At 30.5% G+C, this 21,689-nt stretch overlaps 2 protein-coding genes across 2 annotated transcripts; both read left to right on the top strand.

The window, feature by feature from the left end:
• Window positions 1–60: 60 nt before the first annotated feature.
• KOM (Rhomboid-related intramembrane serine protease family protein) lies at window positions 61–3,089 on the top strand. The gene is made up of 6 exons (XM_068625461.2): window positions 61–381; window positions 642–805; window positions 1,505–1,668; window positions 1,740–2,011; window positions 2,143–2,269; window positions 2,696–3,089. The coding sequence occupies exons 1-6, from the start codon at window positions 113–115 to the stop codon at window positions 2,813–2,815; spliced, it is 1,116 nt and encodes a 371-aa protein (XP_068481562.1). The 5' UTR covers window positions 61–112; the 3' UTR covers window positions 2,816–3,089.
• Window positions 3,090–19,210: 16,121 nt separating this feature from the next.
• On the top strand, window positions 19,211–21,369 carry LOC137820917 (uncharacterized). The gene is made up of 2 exons (XM_090295410.1): window positions 19,211–20,269; window positions 20,383–21,369. The coding sequence occupies exons 1-2, from the start codon at window positions 19,913–19,915 to the stop codon at window positions 20,989–20,991; spliced, it is 966 nt and encodes a 321-aa protein (XP_090151536.1). The 5' UTR covers window positions 19,211–19,912; the 3' UTR covers window positions 20,992–21,369.
• Window positions 21,370–21,689: the final 320 nt, after the last annotated feature.

The following is a 21,689-nucleotide window of genomic DNA, read 5'->3' as shown; positions in this document are numbered from 1 at the left end:
TAAATATCAAAGCAGCGGAAAAGTGGTTTTATATCCCGCCAAAATCAACGAACTAATAAACTGTTTTCTCCTCTCACTCTGTCTGGAGATAGAATCTTGAAGATTTTTAGCGATGGCGGAAAGTTTGGAACGCATCGACGTGAAGCTCTCTCCTGCGCCGGACAAAAGGATTCCGTTGATGAAATCAAGAGGTGGACGGCGCCGTGGCGACACGTGGGTAATTTCAGTGTTCGTCATAATCCAAATCGGAGTTTTCATAGCAACCATGCTCGTTAACGATTGCTGGACCAATTCTCACGGAGATTGCGTCCTGAAAGGTCTTGGAAGGTTCTCCTTCCAGCCTCTCACCGAGAATCCACACCTAGGTCCTTCTCAGTCCAAGTCAGTCTCTAGTATTCCTTGCCTTAATCAAATAAACTTACTCATATGCTGTCTTATTGCTAATTTAATTAGTTCTTCGGTTTAGGTTTCATTGTCACCAAATCTATTAATTATTAATGTACATTTAGCTTCGAAGCTTGATTGATTCAATTTGGAGGATCTGGTTTGAGAAATAATTGTAGATCTATAGGAGTTGAAATATAGTCTTATTAAGATAGTGTGTAGTTTGAAGGATGAGTAATGTGGTGTTGTGAGTGCAGATTAGATGAAATGGGAGCTCTTCGATGGAGCCTTTTGACAGAGCAGCACCAAACTTGGCGTCTTTTCACATTTCCATTTTTGCACGCTGGACTCTTCCACCTGTTTCCAAATCTCTCCAATATCGTCTACGTGGGAGTTCACCTGGAGCGCGAATTTGGACCCAGTAATTCTGTTTTTATTTTCTTCTCTCTCGTCTCATCTCTATTGCACATATCTATTTTAGTGAATGTTTCAAATATTTGGTTCCCCGCCACAATTTTATTCGGTGTCAAGATTTGCATAGTGTCTGGGATCACAACACGACTACAATGCTATATTTCTATTTGTCTGTAATTTCCTGAAATAACAAAGGACGTAATGAAACTGTGACTTTAAGTTTGATCAAACATACACTTTCAACTAATCATAAATTAGTATGTACGCTATATGAATTATTTTTTAATAATTATTTTAAAATTCTTGTAAACTATTTTTTTATTAGTTCTGTGAAATGTTAACACTCGCCGTGTTAAAAAATGAACTCCATTATAGTTCCTGATTCTTATCATTTTCTCAGTTTTTGGTTTTAATTTTAAAAGTTCAGTTGTAATTCTTATGTTTGAAAAGTGTAGTTTTAAGTGCCTTTACTTTTAAAATTGTGTAAAATTAATCCTGATCATCATGGTCACGTTTGGAATTTAGTCCCTATGAATCAATTCTTAATTCATAGTTTTTAAACTAGAGAGACTAAAAGCCAAAGGTTTAAAATGTGCTGAGTAAAACCCAAATTAAGAACAATTATAGAAATTAAAATGTTTTAAAAATAACGATTTTGAGATTTTCATGACTTACTAATTTATGAACGTTTCCTTTTGTTTTGCAGTAAGGATTGGTATAATCTATGCATTGTCATCTTTTGTGGGAGCCTTGGTGGCTTCTCTTTTTCTCCAAAACACCCCCACTGTTGGTGCTTCCGGTGCTTTATATGGATTACTGGGAACATTGCTTTCCGAACTTGTTTGGAACTGGAAATTTCATACCAATAAGGCCTGTCTTCTTCCCTTTCGTTGTTTTTTCTCAGTGTTCTGCTACTAATCAATTTTATTGGTTGGATGCAGATTTCAGCAATAACAACATTAGTCTGTGTCTTTGTAAGCAACTTCGTCTATGGTTTTCTGCCTTATGTAGACAATTTTGCCAGCATAGGAGGTTTTATATCAGGATTCCTTCTTGGATCTGTTTTTCTACTCAGCCCTCAGCTCCAACCAGTAGCTCCAAATAAAGGAGGTCTTCTTGAGTATGGTGTCAAAAGTTACATCAAGTTAAAGTTGAAGAAAAAGCTGGACAGACCAGTTCTCAGGATTGTTTCTCTTATCCTCTTCGGCCTATTGTATGTTGTTTTTTGCTCTTGTTTTTTATTATTTATCGCTATTTTTTTAATTTTCATGGTTAGCTGTCGTCTATAACTTCTGCTTTATGGCATGCGTCAAATCTTTGATGAGAAGCTTCTTCTATTCGTAGATTGGCCGGTTGTCTTGTGGGAGTTCTTCATGGAATCAACATCAACAGTTATTGCACATGGTGTCCATATGTAGACTGTATCCCTTTTCCAAGCTGGCACTGCAAAGACACAGAACCCTCTTGTGAGGTATTGTATACAACTTACTTCTGGCATTTCCCGAATTAAAAATTTCGATCAAAATATTTTTCACCAAGTTGAATTGTTTCAACTTCGTATCAACAGTATAGCAAAACCAGTAGGAATTCTTATAAACAGAAGTCCAATATAATTTTTCCATTATTTACGAAATCCTTATGAATAGAAGTCAATCGTTGTTTTGTTAACATTATTGCTAGGTGATCACGTACCGCAAAAAGGTTAAATGGAATTAAACCAAAAGGCATTGCCAACTCACTAACATAGACGCGCTGAATCGAACTTTTTGCAATGAACTAGCTATTTATTATTAACCAGTGCCCCCTATATTTATTAAATATAAAATTTAGAGGAAGCTGTTATTTCCTGAAAAGTAAGGCTTCATGCTAATGCTGGCTATGTGTAATGTAACTGCAGACAATGGTGAGCGATGCTCAGCTGACAATGACCTGTATCGGGAATGGCAACTTCAGGGTCTTTCCTTTTACCAACATTTCTCGGGCAAGGATGAATGATTTGTGCAATCTGATATGCTGACGGGACAAGTTGTTTCAATGGTTCTCTTAACCCCAAATTACCAGGAAATTTTGGATAGCTTATATCTTACCAAGTTGTCATATCCTTTTTTCTGAATGTAAAGAAATAGGAGTATAATTAGAAGCTCGAGGTGTTTGATTTGACAAATTGATGCAACAGATTGTGGAGCATGGCTTTGGTTGTAAATACCAAAATACCACCTGGGTGTAAACTTTCTAGTCCTTGGCAAGATGAATCCATGCTGGTAGAAAATTGAAGTTGTGGAAAAAATAAATAAATGATGTCATTTCTTGATCGCTGCTTTTAATAATTAGATAAACAAGTGTTTCACAAAAGCTGGTTTTTCTCCTTTTGCTGTCATTGGCATATAGTCATTTTCATCCTACTATATGTTTTACATCTGAGTGCCAGCTGTGACATTTGGATCCACTTTTGCAGTCCCTGAATTTCGGCTTGATCTGTTATATATAGCTCTTTAGTATCTAACTTCCGCCGCAATAGCATAATTACATAGGGGTGCATCGGTGACCTGTGACCTGTTATTGAGTATGCTCCCGCCGCCGCCACCCGCATTCACAAAGGCCATCAAGCCGCGGTCTATAAAATGAGTGCACCGAGACTTAACAATCCACAGTGTGGGCCTAACCCTACCCAATTGCATTGGATTCAAATGCCAAAGCCTTCTGAGCAAACTCTAGATCCATCGGATAACTCTTGTACATCGTGCTCATCGCCAGCAGATGAATCAACTTAATAGAGACGTGGCAGAAAATATGGGAAAGATAACAAGCTGCCACTTTTTTTGTGTGTAGTTCTGAATTTTGGAATATAAAATAAAACGGTTGCAGGGCTCCACTTTAAAAATTAAAATTGGAAATTCTGCTGAGAAATTCAAGTCCTTTTCATTGGTCCCGGGTACTGTCGGCTAACAAAATATACACACTAGAGTAGTTTACCTCAAGCAAAATTTATTAGAGGGATAGTTTGACACCTATAAAATAAAACATACATTATACAACTTATAGTATTAATATTTTAATTAATTTTTTAACTTAAAATTGCAGTGTATATTATTATACTGTTAAGATAGTTGTTAAGTGAGTGAAATTTCCTTTGAAGAAAGTAAAAGTATAGTTTTCCAATCCATTAATATCCCCGCAAATGCTTGGACTGTGCATTTATATGTGTGGTCGATACAAAAATTGTGCATTATATGGTTGTAGCAGTCCTTCCTAGCCCACTCAATACCCACCTTTTATCTTATGCACTGAACCAGCTGGTCGGTCTGGTTGGTCCTCCTTTTGAATTGATCCGTTAAATTTTGAGTGGAAAATCCAAACAAGTTTGTTTGACAGGTCTAAGCTCTAAACTAAACTAACTTGTCCCAAAGTCACACCTGTAAGAAAGGTGAATATTTTAGGGACGTAAAAAGGCAATATTTGAAGTTTGATTGTCCAAGAATTGGTGGGTCCCTCCTTGTGAATATCCAAGTTGACCCTCCTCCTGCTAAGTGATAACTGAAGCATGCACCTCCACAAGTCAGAAGCAGCATTCGGTGACAAGCATCAGTTTTTGTGACATGTGGCATCTTCTCATGACAGTGCCACACATATATTACGAGGTGAAGGTAGTAAAATCTAATCGCATTGCTATCAGAATCACAATCATGAAAAAGGGCAGTTCCACATGAAAAGCCTCCCTATCTTGCCGCATTTACAGAGCCTATCACCACTACCATAAATTAATGTCTTCTTCATGGTTTTAAAGCTTTTCCCCAAAACCCAAATTATTATAATTTATAGAACCCAACCCTTCCCTTTTTTAGGGGATGGAAAAGATAACAGTGGGTGAGTGAGCGTCTACTACCCTTGACCCTGTTGAACCAAAAAGAAAAAAAAAAGAAAAGAAAAAGAGAAACCCTACTTTCGCAATGTGTTAGTCAAACATGGCAATAGGTTATATGATCAGACCCTATCCTACGGTAACACATAACATACACTAAAATATTGTATCATTGGCTCCTTTCTTCTGATATAATAATTTGAAAGCCTTTTACTAATTGGTTGACCCTTAACGAGTCCATTCCCTTTTGCTTCTCTTGTGTCTCACACGCGTTCTCAAGCACAGAGGCAAAACTTGTCCCACACACACAAAGTGATGCTACTTCAAAGGTGTGGAAATGATGGATGGGGAAGCCATGAGAGGTAGATCATAGTGGACGTGTTTCCGCACAGTTATCCCTCTCTTTAATCTTCTCTAATCTCTATGCCTCCCACTCTCTCTTTCATAACTATTCAACTAATCAACACACAAAGTTATTGCACCAACCAAATTACTCTCATTTCATCATCCTTCCTCTTTAACTTTCATTACATATCATGCTTCTCTCACGCTATATCTCTTTTCATTCTCTCCCACAGTTTTACAAATTCATCATTTTTTCTTTTCAATTTCTTTAATTACATGCCATTTTTATTACAGGAGGCTCAACAATTTAAACATCACTCAAATAATTGCACCACATGATTGGCTGCCCAATATTTATTTTGTTTTCATTAATTTAAACTGTTTTCTAAATGAAAATATGAAGAGAAGTTTTTATATATATAATAGAGTGATTAGGTGGCCCAGACTAAAAGAAATATTATTTACTTTAGAAGGTTGGGAATATAATTATGATCCAGTTGTTTAGTTTGTGGGTCCCAGCTGCCCATAATGTTAGCTACATGTTACTCCTTTACCTTACCTTTACAATTCTTTTTTTTCCTTTTCTCAAAGGAATAAGTTTCTGATGTTTGTGATAAGTTGGTAGTGGGGGAGTCTGGGAGAACCTCTTCCTCCTACAAATACAAAATTGCCCTTTATCAATTATCATTATTTCATTCACAAAAATTCAAACTTTAAATAATTTCATTTAATTTCGCGATTTAATGCTATATTAAAATCACTCATGCAATGAATAAATGTTCAAAGTACATTTGGTGGCACTTATGGCTCCAAGTTTCAAAATTGGAATCTTATTCCAAGTACTTGTGTCAAAATTTAATCATGCTACCTAATGCCCCCATAACATATTAAAAAAAACCCACACTCATCAATTAAACTGAAAATTTGGTAAACTACTTAAGTATTAGGTCAAATTAATTTTTTTTAAATCAACTAATCCAAAATCAATATAAAGTTTATAGGAAGAAGACGTTTAAAGAGTTTTATTTATTTATTTTATAAGTACATATATATCACTACAAGGAAATTATGAAATAGAAATAAATTTTTAGAAACCAAAATAATTAGTTGCAATAGTAACTAAATTAGAAACCATTTTAGAAACTAAAACAAAATTTGATTTCTAAATTAGTTTCTATTATTGTTAAATAGTTTTTAAATTGGTATTTAATTAGCAACCAATGTGTTTGCTACCAAATTTAGAAACTAAATAATTGGTAATTAAAACATTGGTGGCTAATTACATACCAATTTAGAAACTATTTAATAATAATAAAAACTAATTTAGAAACCAAATTTGTTTTTAATTTCTAAAAGGGTTTCTAATTTAGTTACTATTGCAACTAATTATTTTGGTTTCTAAAAATTGGGTTTTTATTTCATGATTTTCTTGTAGTATATATATGTGATAATTTTATTATAATTTAAGATTTTACCTTTATTATTTTACATCGTTTTATTTTAATTTCTTAAAATATATTTCATTATTTATCTTCATGATTTGGAAAGACCAAATTGAAGATTTGCACAAAGTATTAGTAAACTAAGATTAAAGGACTACATTTTGTGCAATTGAAAGTCCTAATGCAAGGAATCCAAATCCCTCTTCCAGCTAAAGTAAAACTAATATTTAACATGTAGAATGTAAAAAAAACATGTTTTATGTAGGTCACATTTGTAACAAACAAATATTTTCAAACATATAATCATACTATGATTAAAATAGATAATAAATAAATATTTCAAATATTATATTTAGATAATAATAATTTTTTGTAAATTCTAAAGAAAAATTAGATATTAAGGTGGAGAAATAAATCAGAGATAAGAGGGTAATACAATTTTGTGAAAAAGCTTATATTTGATTTTTTTTCTAAAGAAACTTGTTAAATTACCATTTTAGCATGTGTAATGCAAAATATAAGTATTTTTATAAAATCAAAATTTATAAAAAAAAAACCTTTTGAATATATAAATTAAGTTATTCATTAAAATTTATATTTATTAAATTTTAACATATAAATTATATTTTATAATTACGATAAACAATTTATATTGTGATATGAGATTATTTTAACTAAGATAACTTCTTTAAAAAACATTAGAGGGAATTTGTATAACAGGTTTAACTTAAAAATTATTTGATACTAATTGTGCCAGAGAGGGAATTTGATTTGTAATGCATCAAGGGTCTTCATGCTGTTATATTAACAATTTTTGTTTATTAGACGAGAACTTCAATATTTTGATTTCTATTTGTATTTTGATTAAATTATGTTGAATTCTGTAAATGATTTCGGAATGATAAACTAATTTTCTCTTACTTTTAACAAAAATATCCTATAAGCAAATTAAACTTATTTTTTTATAAAATCTATCCCACTTGTTTCCACTTTATCTAATTATAATCTTTTTCTATTGTTTATATTTTGGTTCATATTGTTTTTCTTTTATTGTTGGCCTGTTAGCAAATTGGCTAAATCTATATAAAAGATTTAACATTAAATAGATTATTAAGTAAGGTACTGTGGAAAGTGAAAAACTTGATAGATGAAAATATTTACAATATGTTTGAAAATAAGGACTTATAAGAAATAAATAAAATTGACTTTATTATACATGGAATAATTATAATATCAATTATCATTACAATAAATTCTCATATCATAAAAGTAAATTTTTAAATATAATTATTTTTTTAAAAATATAATCTGATAACATAAACTTGTAAGATAAGATATACATTTATTTATTCAGTATAATTTAATCTAGTGAATGAGATTTTTAACTGTTAACTTATGTTGTTGGAAATCCCACATTGACTAGAGATTAGAGTCTTTCATAGTATATAAGTGAGTGTAAACCTCACCTCATTGAGCTGGTTTTATGAGGTTGAGTTAGGTTTAAAGCTCACTTCTTAACATATGTATTACTTACTCTATCAAAACTTTAATCTCAATTCTATATTATAGAACATGTGGTGAAATCCCAAGTTGGAGATACCAGGTTAAAAGAAATATACTAAGTATTTGTTTTCCTTTCTAAAAGCAACATTTTGAAGTTTTGTAATGTTACTTTACTTCAAAGTTAACAATGGTGTAAAGAAGGACTGTGTTATAAACAGATGATTGTTTATAATACATTATGTTGTAGATATACTTGAAGGAACGTAGTAATACTTGATGAAGAGTAATCACAATGACGATGATGATTTCATGGTGCTGCAAAGCTCCTGTTATCAGTTGCCTACTGAATCTATTTCCCCCTCAAGTAATAATTTTGGCTTTTCTTTTCTCTTTCGACAGAACTAAACAAAAATAAGTGAAAAGAGAAGCACAAATCATTAACAATCATGAAAACAACTTCTAGCAAGAGTGCAAAAAGAAGCTCTCCGATTGAATTTCATTTTCAAACCTTATAGTATTATTAATACATTATATCATGGTCAAGCTTAAGCTTTATTTTTTTATTATATAATTCACCTATTTATTACAAATCTCACATCGACTATACTTTATAATATATAAATTAGTATAAATTTAAAGTTGATTTTATAAAGTTAAGTTGAACTTAAAGTTTATCTATTAGTATGATATTATAGTCAATTTTATAAAATTAAGTTGTTAGTTTTGATATGAAAATGTGTATTTGAGATCAAAGATCGATGATTAAAGATAAAAACATTTCATAATGTATAAGGTTGAGTTATACTTAATTACAGTTTACTTTTTAATATTACTTTTCTTTTTTAACTTTTTTTAATTGCAAAATATTGAGTGAGAATTTATAATTATGTAATGTTAAACTATATGGTAATTTCGATTCAATCATTGTCTTGTAAAATTTTGTTTTGAATATAATTTAATTAATTAGTATTGATTTTAAAAACTTCTATTGTAATCGTATTTTATAAGTATTGCGCTCATTTTAGAAAGAATCAATATTTTAGTACACTTAATTTATACCCTTTTTTTATATAACATCAATTCCTTTTGTTGGCACTTTTTTCAACACCAACTATAGGAAGAAATTACAAAAAGATTATCAATGTTAATTAATAGTCACTAAATATTAATTTTCGCAACATCAATATGTTACTTTTTATCAATTCATCTGGTTTAAAGTAAATGTTGTTCTGTATTCTAAATAATTAATTATTGTTGGTTTTTAGAAACATATTATATGTTATGGACTGCGATCATAATCTAAATAATGAACTTAAACTATAAAAAGAACATGCTGAGCCAATCTCAAAGTAATGTAAACAATTGACCGTTTGACTTAATATTGAGAATGTTTAAGGGTTGCATGAGAAATAATACAAGTGAATAATATCAAAATATAGTTGTCATCGGTTGACTTGATTTCCCTTATATAATTTTTTTATTTATTTGAGTTTTAAAAATAAAAATTAAAAATATGTTTTTCACTAATCACACTTCAGATGTTCTGTAAATTATGAAAACGTGCACAAATGTTTTCTGTAACTATTATATATATAATGAAAATGATCACATTGAAAAAAATAATTAACTTTTTCTATTAAATTATATATATATATATATGAGTTTAATCATTTATAACTTATTTAAATTTTTATTTTAAATATAAATTAATTTTAATTTTTAAAAGATATTTTTTTAACTAAAATTGTTGTGATTCAATGTAGTGACTTTAAACTAGTGAATTCATGTGTTTCATTCAACGGGATACATATCACATTTTTAAGGCTTTTTCTTTTTAGTATTCGTTAGATAAGTTTAAATACTGAAAAACTAATTCAAGAAATAAGAGACATAAGATACCAAAAAAGCGAATTCTTAATCCATGGACTTTAGTAACAAAATCGTCATTCTCACCAATCTCGCTAGACCTTCCAAAGATGATGTCTCATCATCGATACAATCATCGTCAAAAGGGTGACTCATAACTAACAAACTTATCACCAAAAAACAACTTAATATTACTTAGTACTTACACTTTATATTTCTTTGACACTATCATGAGGTATTCTCTTCTCCACGTACTTGGTCAAACATGAGTTGGCCTCGAGTTTAGAGGATACAAAAATGTTTATGAAGAAACATAAGTAAATATATTACAAGTCACACTCTAGATTGACCATCCTTTTTTGGACCAAACTCATATGTAGATTGTAAAAGTTCAATTCTCTTGTGACATGTTCCTAAAAAAATCTAGTTCGTGTGGAATCTTTCCCTAACAAACACAAAAAAATAAAAATAAACTGTTTGTTTCACAAGAAGAGATGTGAAACATGCTCAATATAAATTGATTGAATAATTGACCCAGTTCCTTATTGTTTGAAGAAACCCTTAATTGAGGTGAAGTAGTTCACAAAAGACTTATGTCTATAACTCATCACAAATTTAAAAAATTGAAAATAAAGAAAAAAATTCCATTAAAAATTGAATATTTTATACAAAATAAGGATTGCTTTTAAAGTGTAGTGGAAAAAACTTAAAAAATAATATTTTATTATTTATTTAATAAATAAAATATATTAAAGAAAATACAAAATAAATCTAAAAGGAAATATATAACATTAAAATAAAATAATATATTTATCATACAACTATTTGTATGCATTAATAAAGTATTACATACTCCATATTATGTGCAAGAAATGTGTGTAGACTTGTGGGTTGAAATATACAACCATTCCATACTTAACTTGCATTACCTTATTATCTATGAAATATACTATGCTTTTTACTTTCATTATCTCCAATACATATGCTTCAAGAAAATACACATACTTTACCATAGACATAGCTAAATTTACGAGATTCAATCTTTATTTTAGTCTCTACCTCTCATTTTTTAAATTTCAAAAGTTTGTCCTTTGATATGATAGGCATGTCCCATTTCTAAATTTAGAAACTACTCAGCATAATATAATAAAAAATTAAGAAGAAACACCTGAATTAGCTCTAACAAATTGCAACTTGCAAGGTAGTCATGCATTTGAGACTACTTCACTTAATACTCAACCGAATATATCATACTACTTCACTTTGTGACTTGGGATCCCCATAAATAAAAGTAGCAATTTCACTAAAACAAATGTTCCAAATAATCTAAACATAAAAAATCTAAAAGTTGAAAGATTAATTTTCAATACAAAATTAAACACCAATCAAGTTTACTTTTCAATCAAATTCTTTAGGAGAAACAAGAAAAAGGAATAGGAAAAAGAATGGACCATGTATAATAAAAGATATGACAACAAAGAAATTGCAAAAGTTCTTATTCATAGTTATAACAAATACATTACAAGAACTTACACAACATCCTCAAACAAGGAGCACAATCAAATTTAAAAAGAAATAATTACCTGATTGAACCCTATTCTAAATGTTTCCATGATGATTCTAGTCTTAACATTTGCCTCAACCACCATGAATATGTACTTCTCTATATTAATGATGTCAACCTGAAAGTTAGACATTAAGTTCAAAGAAATTTTTATAATAGAGATTCATAACTAAACCAAAAAACAAGATAAACAAACATACTAAATATATACAATTTCATCTCCAGGTTTCAAGATGCACTCTAGATAACCAAGAAATGCAAAGTCAAAGCATAGATCTTCAATTGGACCATTAAAATGTAAATTAGCAATCGTATTAGTATATCAACCACCAAAATTTTTGTTATAACGTTTCTAGAAAACAAGGGCATTTAACTCTTGCAAAGTTTTCCCAAACTTGATATCAATGAAAAGAATGTCATGCAAATGCAATATATCAAATGTTAAATATGTATAAAAACTACTAAGATCATGTATGCATATGAAATCAGACAGCTGACAAGACATCAATTGCTCAAATGGTGAAAAATATATGCTTCTCCCATCCTCCCCCATCGAGAAAATGAAAATATGATAGAAAAGGAAAGGGAAAAGGAAAATATCTAAACCAAACAGTGAGTAAGAACAAAGGAAGTGAACTTTATTCCTGAATAGAAAAACATTGATACATAACCTTATACAAACTACATTTCAAAATAAATAAATAAATATTCACAAGACATATTGTTGGAGATCCCACATCGACTAGAGATTAGAGTCTTTCATTGTATATAAGTGGGTGCAAACCTCAACCTCATGAGCCGGTTTTATGGGGTTGAGTTAGGCTTAGAGTCCACTTTGTAATATGGTATCAGAGCCATTTCGAGCCTATCCTAGCGAGTCTTTGTGTTGGGTCTATCGTGCCACCCGTTATCGTGCCGATTTTATGGGGTTGAGTTAGGCTTAAAGTCCACTTTGAAATACATATATCACATTAATGTTGCCAAGTGAAGGACTTTATCACTTAGGATTCACTTCTCATGGTTGCAACTTTTGCAAGGGTTTCGCATTTGACTTTTAACCAACCCAGACATGACATCAATTGTGATTCATTTAGAATCTTGTTTCTAGCTTTCCGATTCCCAAAGGGGTACAAATTGCGACTCTCACTTCAAATTGCGATTTCAATTTGTGATTTCAATTCACAATTTATCCTAACCGTAATGGCTATCACATACGACAAGATTTCAGGGATGATCAGAGGTGTAGATGTGGTTTGATGACAATAATGGTTTAAGGATGAAAATCTATTTAATTTTTTAATAAAATATTTAATTTACATTCGTATGTAATAATTTCTTAATAAATATTGTGTTACTTATGTATGTAAAATACATATGTAAATTGTCATTAACTTTACATATGGATAAAGTTTTCTTTACCCATGAATAAATTCCTTCAAAATTATTGTCATGTCATGACACTACATTTATTCACTTATTTGTTCCACAAATCTGGGTGAAAAATAATTTATATGTGTCTATGAAAAAATTAGTAGGTAATACAAATTTATATACATATATAAATCAGTATGTAAATATTCGTAGCAAGGAATATTTATATACAAATTCTTATCTACATGTAAAATTTCGTAGATAATTATGTAATTTCTTCTAGTGAGAGTTTTATTCATTAAACAACTAACAAGTCCTTAGGAGAGCAAGCCGCTCATTGAGTGAAAAGAATAAGTAGTTGAACAAATTTTAACATATACTTAATTTGTTGAGCGAAAACAATGTTCTCTAGATATAAATAACACATTTTTAAATGTTTATAAATTAAAAAAAAACTCTACATTTAAATAAATTGTTATATTTTAGCACTATTATACTTGAGTTGTTATAATGTGATGAATGGTGGAATGTTAATCTTTTTAGTATATTTTTTTATGATGGAATAATTCTGATTTAAACAATAAATATGAATTAAATGTATGAAATTTGAGACCAAAAGTCTTGGAATATGTGAATCATTGATTGAATTTATTTATTAGATAGGGAAACATATGTAAATAGATATCATGACTTTGTTGATTATTAAAATTACATAGATTATAACCTTAGATAGTGAAAAAACTTAAAAGAGAGTTTATTTAACATATAGAATGTCACAAGTTTTGGGTTTTGGATGCTAAACTTATCATGAACCCATGAAATTAAGTATATATTTAAATGATAAAGTTATTATTCTTTTATTTTATTAATGAGTATTTTAAAAGACGAATGAATCAATAAGTATTTTTTTAGTAAATATCTTTTGTTATATAAATTCATGTATGATATATTATTATATGTATGATTGTAATGAAATTATATAAGTTTGTTTTGTTTATATAACCTTTTTATATGATAATTTATTATGATTATTCTCTGTAAAAGAGTAAATATAGATGCAAATTTGAGAAATGTAAATAACTAAGAATAATATACTAATTTATTATCTTATTTTTGAGAAAAAATTATTTATATATATATGTATATATAAGTTATTTATAATTTGAAACCCTTTTATATCTAATAATACAAATTATACAACGTATATTAAAAATTTATTAGTTCATAGGTGTTATACATAGATTAAATTGAATAATTTATAGATGTTGATGTTAAAACATAATAAGTATACACTATAAAAAAACATTAAATAACAATAAAAGACAATAAATAATTAATTACTACATTGACTAAACTAGATAAACTAAAAAATTATTGGCATCTAAAATAATTTCTATTATTAATAAAAATTTATAAAGTAATTTATAATACCTAAATTAGCTACCAGGTTTTAGCTAATAATATTTTATATCCTAAATTAGTTTTTAAAAGATTAATATAGACTAATCTAAAATTTAAATTACTTAGTAACTAAAATTTTGATATCTAATTGTTAGATATTAATTCAGAAACTACTTTATAAATTTTTATTAATAATAGAAATTATTTAGATACCAAAATTTTTTTATTTATAAAATGATAACTAATTTAGTTAATATAGTAACTAATTATTTTTATCTCCACGATTAATTTTCGTTTAATAAACTTTCTGTACATAATTAAAGATTAAATGAATACAATTAAACTTTTTATATATTCCATTAAATTATTAGGTATCATATGTGGTTTCATAGTTGTCCTCACTTTTAAATTTAGGTCTATTAACTTATTTTAGAAAGTTTTTTTTTAAATCATTTAATGAATGTTATTATCAAGTATATTTTAAAGTTAAACCGACTAATCTTAAAAAAAGGGGTAATTTGGACCTTGAAGTAACTTGCACTACTTAAATATGTAAAATTGTGGCTAACTAAACAAATTAAAAACTAAATCTTAATTGAAAAGGAAGGTTAGATTTATGTAATTTTTACAACTTGGATTCAAATCTTTTAAAATTTAAGCTGTTAATTTCTATCTTTTTTGAGGAATTCATTTGTATCATAAACAGTAGTTAACCCATTAGTCCAAATCGAAATCACAGTGTTTGGATTGGAGAGTAAATGTGTGAGGATTTGAGGGAGTGAATATGTGAAGATGTGAGAAGAAAGTGAGGTTGTTTGGATTGAGGTATGTTAGAGTGAATGTGTGAGGAAAATTTATGGGAGTTTGTGAGGGATATGATGATTGTGAGGGAGTTTTATTTATTTTTTTAAATTGTTAAATGTTACTTTACAAATTTATCTATGCCTATTAAATTTTTTTAATAATGAAATGAGTTATTTTTGTTTAAAAATAAACAACTTTCACATATTTTGTAGATTTAAAAATTAAAATTAAAAAATAAATATATATTAAATATAAATATATATAATTTAAAAATTATAATTAGAAAAAAATTAACAAATTAAATAAAAATAAAACTTCAAATAATTTCTTAAAATATTAAACATGCATTATAAAATTAGAAAAAAAATAGATCTTATATAAATAAAAAATAATATTTTTTATTATTAAAAACCATTTAATAATAAAAACTAAAAAAATACTAAAAAAAATATAACGTAATTAACAATAGAAAATAATTTCATAAAAAACTATTATCAAATAAATTACAAACTCATAAATATAATAATTATAAAAAATATATTAATATAAACACAACAACAAATTAAATAAAAAGAGAACTTCAAATAATTTATTTAAATATTAAATATATACTATAAAATTAGAAAAAAATCACATCTTATATAAATAAATAAAATACTGTTTTTTAATATTAAAAACCCTTGTAGATGAATGAGTGTAAATTCGTAAATAGTAATGCTGATGTGGTTTTTCCTCTACATCTGTTCATTTTGAGGGGCGAGGATATTTACTGTTCACAGGTATATTCTCTCCTACTCTTTCCTGCAAAACCTTGGATCCAAACCAATGATATTCTCTCACTTATTTCCTTATGAACAGTACATCTATGGAAACAAGCAAAGCCTAAGAGCGACGAACAAGCATTTACACAAAAATGAAAAGAAAAAAATTAGAGAATACTTTATCACAAACTCAGTTATATTAATGAACAGCCACATTATGATATGCTTATCTATATATGTAGTTGACACTCATGCACAAGCACAAATTTGCAAGCATTTTAGGTTTGCTTTGCTATATCTTTTTGTCCTAAACGAAAGTGGGCTTTTGTAGAAATTCTCTTGTCAGAATTTAAGACAAAGAAGAATGAAAAAAAAGTGTCAGTGGTCCCCTCCAAACTCATTTAAATTGGGAATTAATGTGATAACCAACCTGTAAGACTAGGGTTACCATGCCACACCACATCCTATGTGGTTCAAATAGTTGCATTATATATGTTTCCACCTAATAAAAAAATCCTAAAAATGGAAAATAAAAGTAGTTTATGAATATTTTGAAGGATTAATTACATTTTTAGTTCTATTAAAATTAAAATGAACAAAATATTTTGATAATATTTGGAAGAATGTAACAATATGAAGTATTTTAAAAGTAGAAGAGGAGGCATGTGTTCTATCTTTGGTTAAATAGTGTAATTTCATTTGATATTTTTTGGAATGGATTTTTTTTTAAAAAAAAAATGGCCAAGTCATACTTGTCATGTATTATTTCAATTTTTATGTTAAATTGAAATTGTACTTATTATGTTAGACTAATCTGAAGTCGTATTTCTTCACTTATTCAATTTTAAAATGATTTTTTTTATTTCAAAAAGCACTAAATGAAATTACACCATATTGAAAAAAAACCTAAATTTGGCAACTGAAATCTCCATGTAAACAATTATTGATGTATGTCATTTTCTATTGTTTGAAGGTATGGACCATGGAGCATTAAGAGCAAAAACGAAATGAAATATTTTTGGGTGAGATTTTGTAGGTAAAAAAGATTATGAGGATGAAAGAGATTTGGTTTTTCTTTGGATGAATGAAGGAAAATCTTATTTTAACAATTGTAGAGTGTAAGAAAGTAGTTGGTTTAAGTTATTTTGATTGAGGAAATGGAAGGTTTTCCATAGAGGAAGAAACAAGCCCTTGGCCACCATGGGATCCTATATCCACAACTACTCCTTTTGACTAAACACTGTTTCGATTCTCATCTCTTCTTTTGTTTCGCACACAAGGATGGATCCAACCCTTCTTTCATTTTTCCCTTTAATTACACTTCCTGCTTCTCCCTATTACTCTACTACCACTCCTTTCTTTTCCTTTTCCTTTTCCTTTTCATTTTACCAACCCTATAATACAACAATACTCATCACTCTATTTCCAAATAACCAATTTAATGCAAAATTCCTCTTTATTTCTAGTTCTCTAATTACGATGACATCAGCATTTACATAAATTTGGCCTCACCACAAGAATCTTAAATATAAAAATAGAAAAAACGAGTCCCAATAATTTTTGTGCTCATTTTTTAATATTTGGCCAAATGTCATTTGACAAAGGGTTCCCTTTAAGTTTAAGCAATCAAAGTCTTTTCAGATTTTTTTTCCTTCCGATCTTCTTTTCTTGTTCAAGAGCTCGTGCAACTTCTGAAGAGAACATATATTCTATTGCGTGTTTGACAATATTATTTGTCATATAAATATAAATGAACCCTCCAATTTTTCTAAATTATGGTTAAAGAATTGACTCACTTATTTATGTTGATGTCATGGTTAAAGGATTGTCTCATCTATTGATAGGAATAATACGTCTTCTATCATAAAAAAAATACTGCTTTATGTTTAAAATGTCCACCCATTTTATACTGACATCGTTAATTTTGTAACAAAATTATCACATTGATATTATTCCGATTCTAGCATACATGATTTTTGGATGTTCTAGCCATTCTTAGGTATGATTGTGTTGATTTGAATGCCGCAACATGAGAATTTGCAAGTGGAAAATTCATTCATATTCGTAAATCAAAATAATCAATAAGCTTTGAGACTTTTAGCAATGTGCGGTGATTTATGGCGTAATATACAAAGTTGTGAAATCATAGAAAATGAAATTAATTTTTTTATAAGGTATTTTGCTCATCATCATCACTCGTAAGCATCAAAGAGTTATTTATATATATGACGATGACAAATTTAAAATATCAAAACAATTTTCAATTACCAATTTTAAGATAAATGAAAGTCAATTGTAACTAAATTAAATCCAATTTAACCGATGATGTTGGAGGCAAGTGTGACTTATAATATAAGTGTGTTTGTCTGGTGTAGTCACTAAAAAACTTTTAAATAAAATGAACAGCAATAAAATTAAGTAGTAGACATATACAATTTACACTATATATTGATGAATAAAGAAAAGTTTAAAGTAGATTTTTCTACTTTAGCTTGTGTTGGTTTGCATCCCTTTTGAAATAAGGTAAAGTTAATTGAGATTAGGTGTTGAAGAGGGATGAAATAAAATTTCCGACAAGAATGTATAAGAAAATGAAAAGGGCACCCTTTGTGACCTCATGTTTTGGTAAGCTAGGTTTGTTGTGACGGGTGTCCATATTAGTGTTATTTCTTGTGCAATCTCTTCTTTACCTATCTCCAATGAAATCTTTGAAGACCAACATGCTTCTAAGATGTCCCATTCTCCGAAAACCCACGAGCACTCGTCTCAACCAAATTTAATAAGATGTTACATTACCCAATGCATAATTTAGATTGGTGGGTAATGGTCCCCCATTCCCCCATAGCAAAATGAAAAGATATAAATAAGAATTAGAGTATTTTATACATAGATAAAAGAGAGAATCGCATACATTACATACACTTTTGGCAATAGAATAAAGGAAAGGAAGCATTTGGTGTGGTTGAATTAGTGACTAAATAGGATCAATCAATTGAAACCCATTCGGTATGATGCACACACAATGGGACCCAGTGCCAATACTGAACAATGATGAAGCTATGCAGCTCCAAATCTTTTTCCTTTTTTATACCCATATATCTGTCGCTTGATGGGTAGTAAGGCCTACTCAATCAATGGCATGGATATGTATTATTTAGCACCAGTAGTAGTAGTAGCAGTACTTTGCTAATAGCTTCAACAATATGTATATGTATGTGTGTATATCTATCTACCTAGTTCAGATTTGGATTACGCAACTTTGGAATTAAATATAATACTGAAGACAGAGGATTAAAAGGAAAGTGTGAGGAAGCATCATTGTTTTTTGTCATAAAACTAAGGTAATGAAATACTTGTGATTTTATGTATGGTAGAAGAAGAAGATTACGAAACACATAAGTACAAACACCCTCATCATTCCACCCCACCCCTTCTTCTTCTTTTTGGAAAAACCAACACAACCATATAGTCTAGGAAAAACAAAACTCCAAATTTCAATAACAAGAGCCCAGCACATTTCATAGCTCGAGGAAGAAATTGAGGAAAGAACAAGCCAAACACCACTCAAAACAAAAATGACCTGTATAGAACGCAAAACTCGTGTTTAGACAAACAACTCAGTCAATCCAGTCAAACCGTGCATCACCCCACCCACCAAAATCTCAATCTTCCTCACTATTTGCAAATAAAATATCAAAATCTCACTCACTTCCAACCCCTTTGACACTATTTTATATACACAAATTCAACCATCTAATCTAATCTTTCTCACTTCTCTCACTCTTTCTCGTTTATATTTATTTGCTTTTGTTTAGAAATTGCAGAGATGTTTAATTTTGATTTGATTTGATTTAATTTATTTTTACCTGGTGTGTTGCGTTGTGTCCATTAAACAATGAAAATGGCATATTACCAATCATCCTTTCCCCTCTGCAGGAAACACCCATCATTGCTCCCAACAATCCTTTTCAACCTTAGAAACCTGAGCTTCCAAGATATTCCATTCTTCCATTCTTTTCACTTTTTGGGTCCTCATTCTTTTCCATTCTCCTCTTAAGCCTCTCCTCATCTTCTTCCACTCTTTCAATTTAAATATCAACCCTTTCTCTACATCCACCTCTCCCCTCCACTTCTTCTTCTTCTTCTTCTTCTACTTCTTTCTTATCTTTCCCCATTCATTCATAATTCCAAACTTAAAATGGATCCCTCCTCCACCAACTCAGTGAACGGGTTTTACTCGTTCCTCACGCGAGGAATCGACGATCTAGACCGAGTCTTCCTCACCACCAACTTCATGTCAATCCAATTCATCCAAAGAACACTCTCTCTCCTTCGATCCTTCCACACCCAATTGACCCTTCTCGTCCAAAAACTCCACCTTCCCGTCGGCGACAAGTGGCTAGACGAGTACATGGACGAAAGCTCCAAACTCTGGGAAGCCTGCCACGTCATCAAGTCAGGCATATCCGGCATAGAAACCTACTACTCCGCCGCGCTAACCATCACCACCTCCCTCGATTCCCACCGCCACATCACCCCACAACTCTCTCGCCAGGTCAGCGCCCCTTTTTCAATTTACATTTGCTCTTAAATTTCCACTCTCTTTTTTCCGACATTTCGAAGGCAATTACAATCTTTTGTTAACGGGAGAATTTTTTTTTGGAACAGGTTATGAGGGCGATATCGGGGTGCCGGAGAGAGGCGGTGGGGTTGGAGGAGGAGAATAGGGCGTTGATGGAGACGCGGATTCAGCCTCTGTCGCTGCGGTTCGAGGAGAGGGTGTCGATCGAGTCGAAGCTGAACGGGTTCAACGGGTTCAGAGGGGTGCTGTACGCAATGAGGAACGTGAGTTCGTTGCTGCTCATGATTCTGCTGTACGGGCTGGTGTACTGTTGGGGGGAGTCCTCGGATTTCGTGCTGGGCGGGTACGAGGGGTGTTTGTTTCTGGGATCGGCGTTCATGATGTCGACGGTGAGGTTGCAGCAGCGGGTGGCGGCGGAGATCGGGCACATGGGGGGCGCGCAGGGTATGCTGCTGCACGAGTTTCGGAGGTCGAAGGTGGCGATGGAGGAGCTGAGGGGGGAGTTGGAGAGGAGAGGGTCGCAGGGAGTGGAGTGGGAGAGTGAGGTTGCCATCAGGGAGAGAGTGGAGAATGTGAGAGCGTGTTTTGGGGTTCTCAGATCTGGTGCAGACAACATTGTTGCTCAGCTCGATGATTTCTTTGACGAGATTGTTGAAGGGAGGAAGAGGTTGTTGGACTTTTGCAGTCATAGGTAACTGAGTCAGTGAACTGAAACAAAACAAAATTGGACCAAGACTATTCAGGAATTCAAATAGCCACTAGGTATCTGCTTGCCTGCAAGGAAAAACCAAAAAACATAACAAAAAAAAGGAAAATAGAAACAAAGACAAGGTAGAGGAATAGTTGATGGGTTGTTGTACTTTTTATTAACCCTTTTTTATAATTTTATTATTACTATCACTTGGGGTCTTTCTATTGTTTTTCACAGTTACCCTAGTTGAAAATGAGCTGCGACTGCCAAGTCTTTTTCTTCCCCGCAGAAGCATGTAAAGAAGGTTCTCTCAAATTGAATGTAGTTCTGGGTTCGTATATGGGTTAATCAATGAATGAATGAAATTACTATTCTTCTTGCATTGGAGATAATAAGCTAGCGAATTGTTTTGGAAAAGAAAGAAACTTCGATTCCTCTTCTAATGGCAGCCAAGGAGGAAAAAGACAAAAGAATACAAGGTAAGAAAAAGTTAAAAAAAAAAAAGAGAAAGTTAGACACGGATAACCGCACAATGACATTGTGTATCTTATAATTTTAAAATGGTTTTGTTGATTGATTATTATTATTATTATTGTTTTTATTCTTTATTAAGATTGAATTTGAAAGAAGAGTTTGGTTGGCACGGAAAATGACTAATCATTGGGTTATAGTCCTGAAAGAATAATGGAAAGGGAGGTTTAG

This window comes from Phaseolus vulgaris, chromosome 9 (genome assembly GCF_051622355.1).
Source record: "Phaseolus vulgaris cultivar YP4 chromosome 9, ASM5162235v1, whole genome shotgun sequence".
Lineage (NCBI taxonomy): Eukaryota > Viridiplantae > Streptophyta > Magnoliopsida > Fabales > Fabaceae > Phaseolus > Phaseolus vulgaris.
Note: the sequence above shows the minus strand (reverse complement) of the source record. Positions and strands in the feature narration are given on the sequence as shown.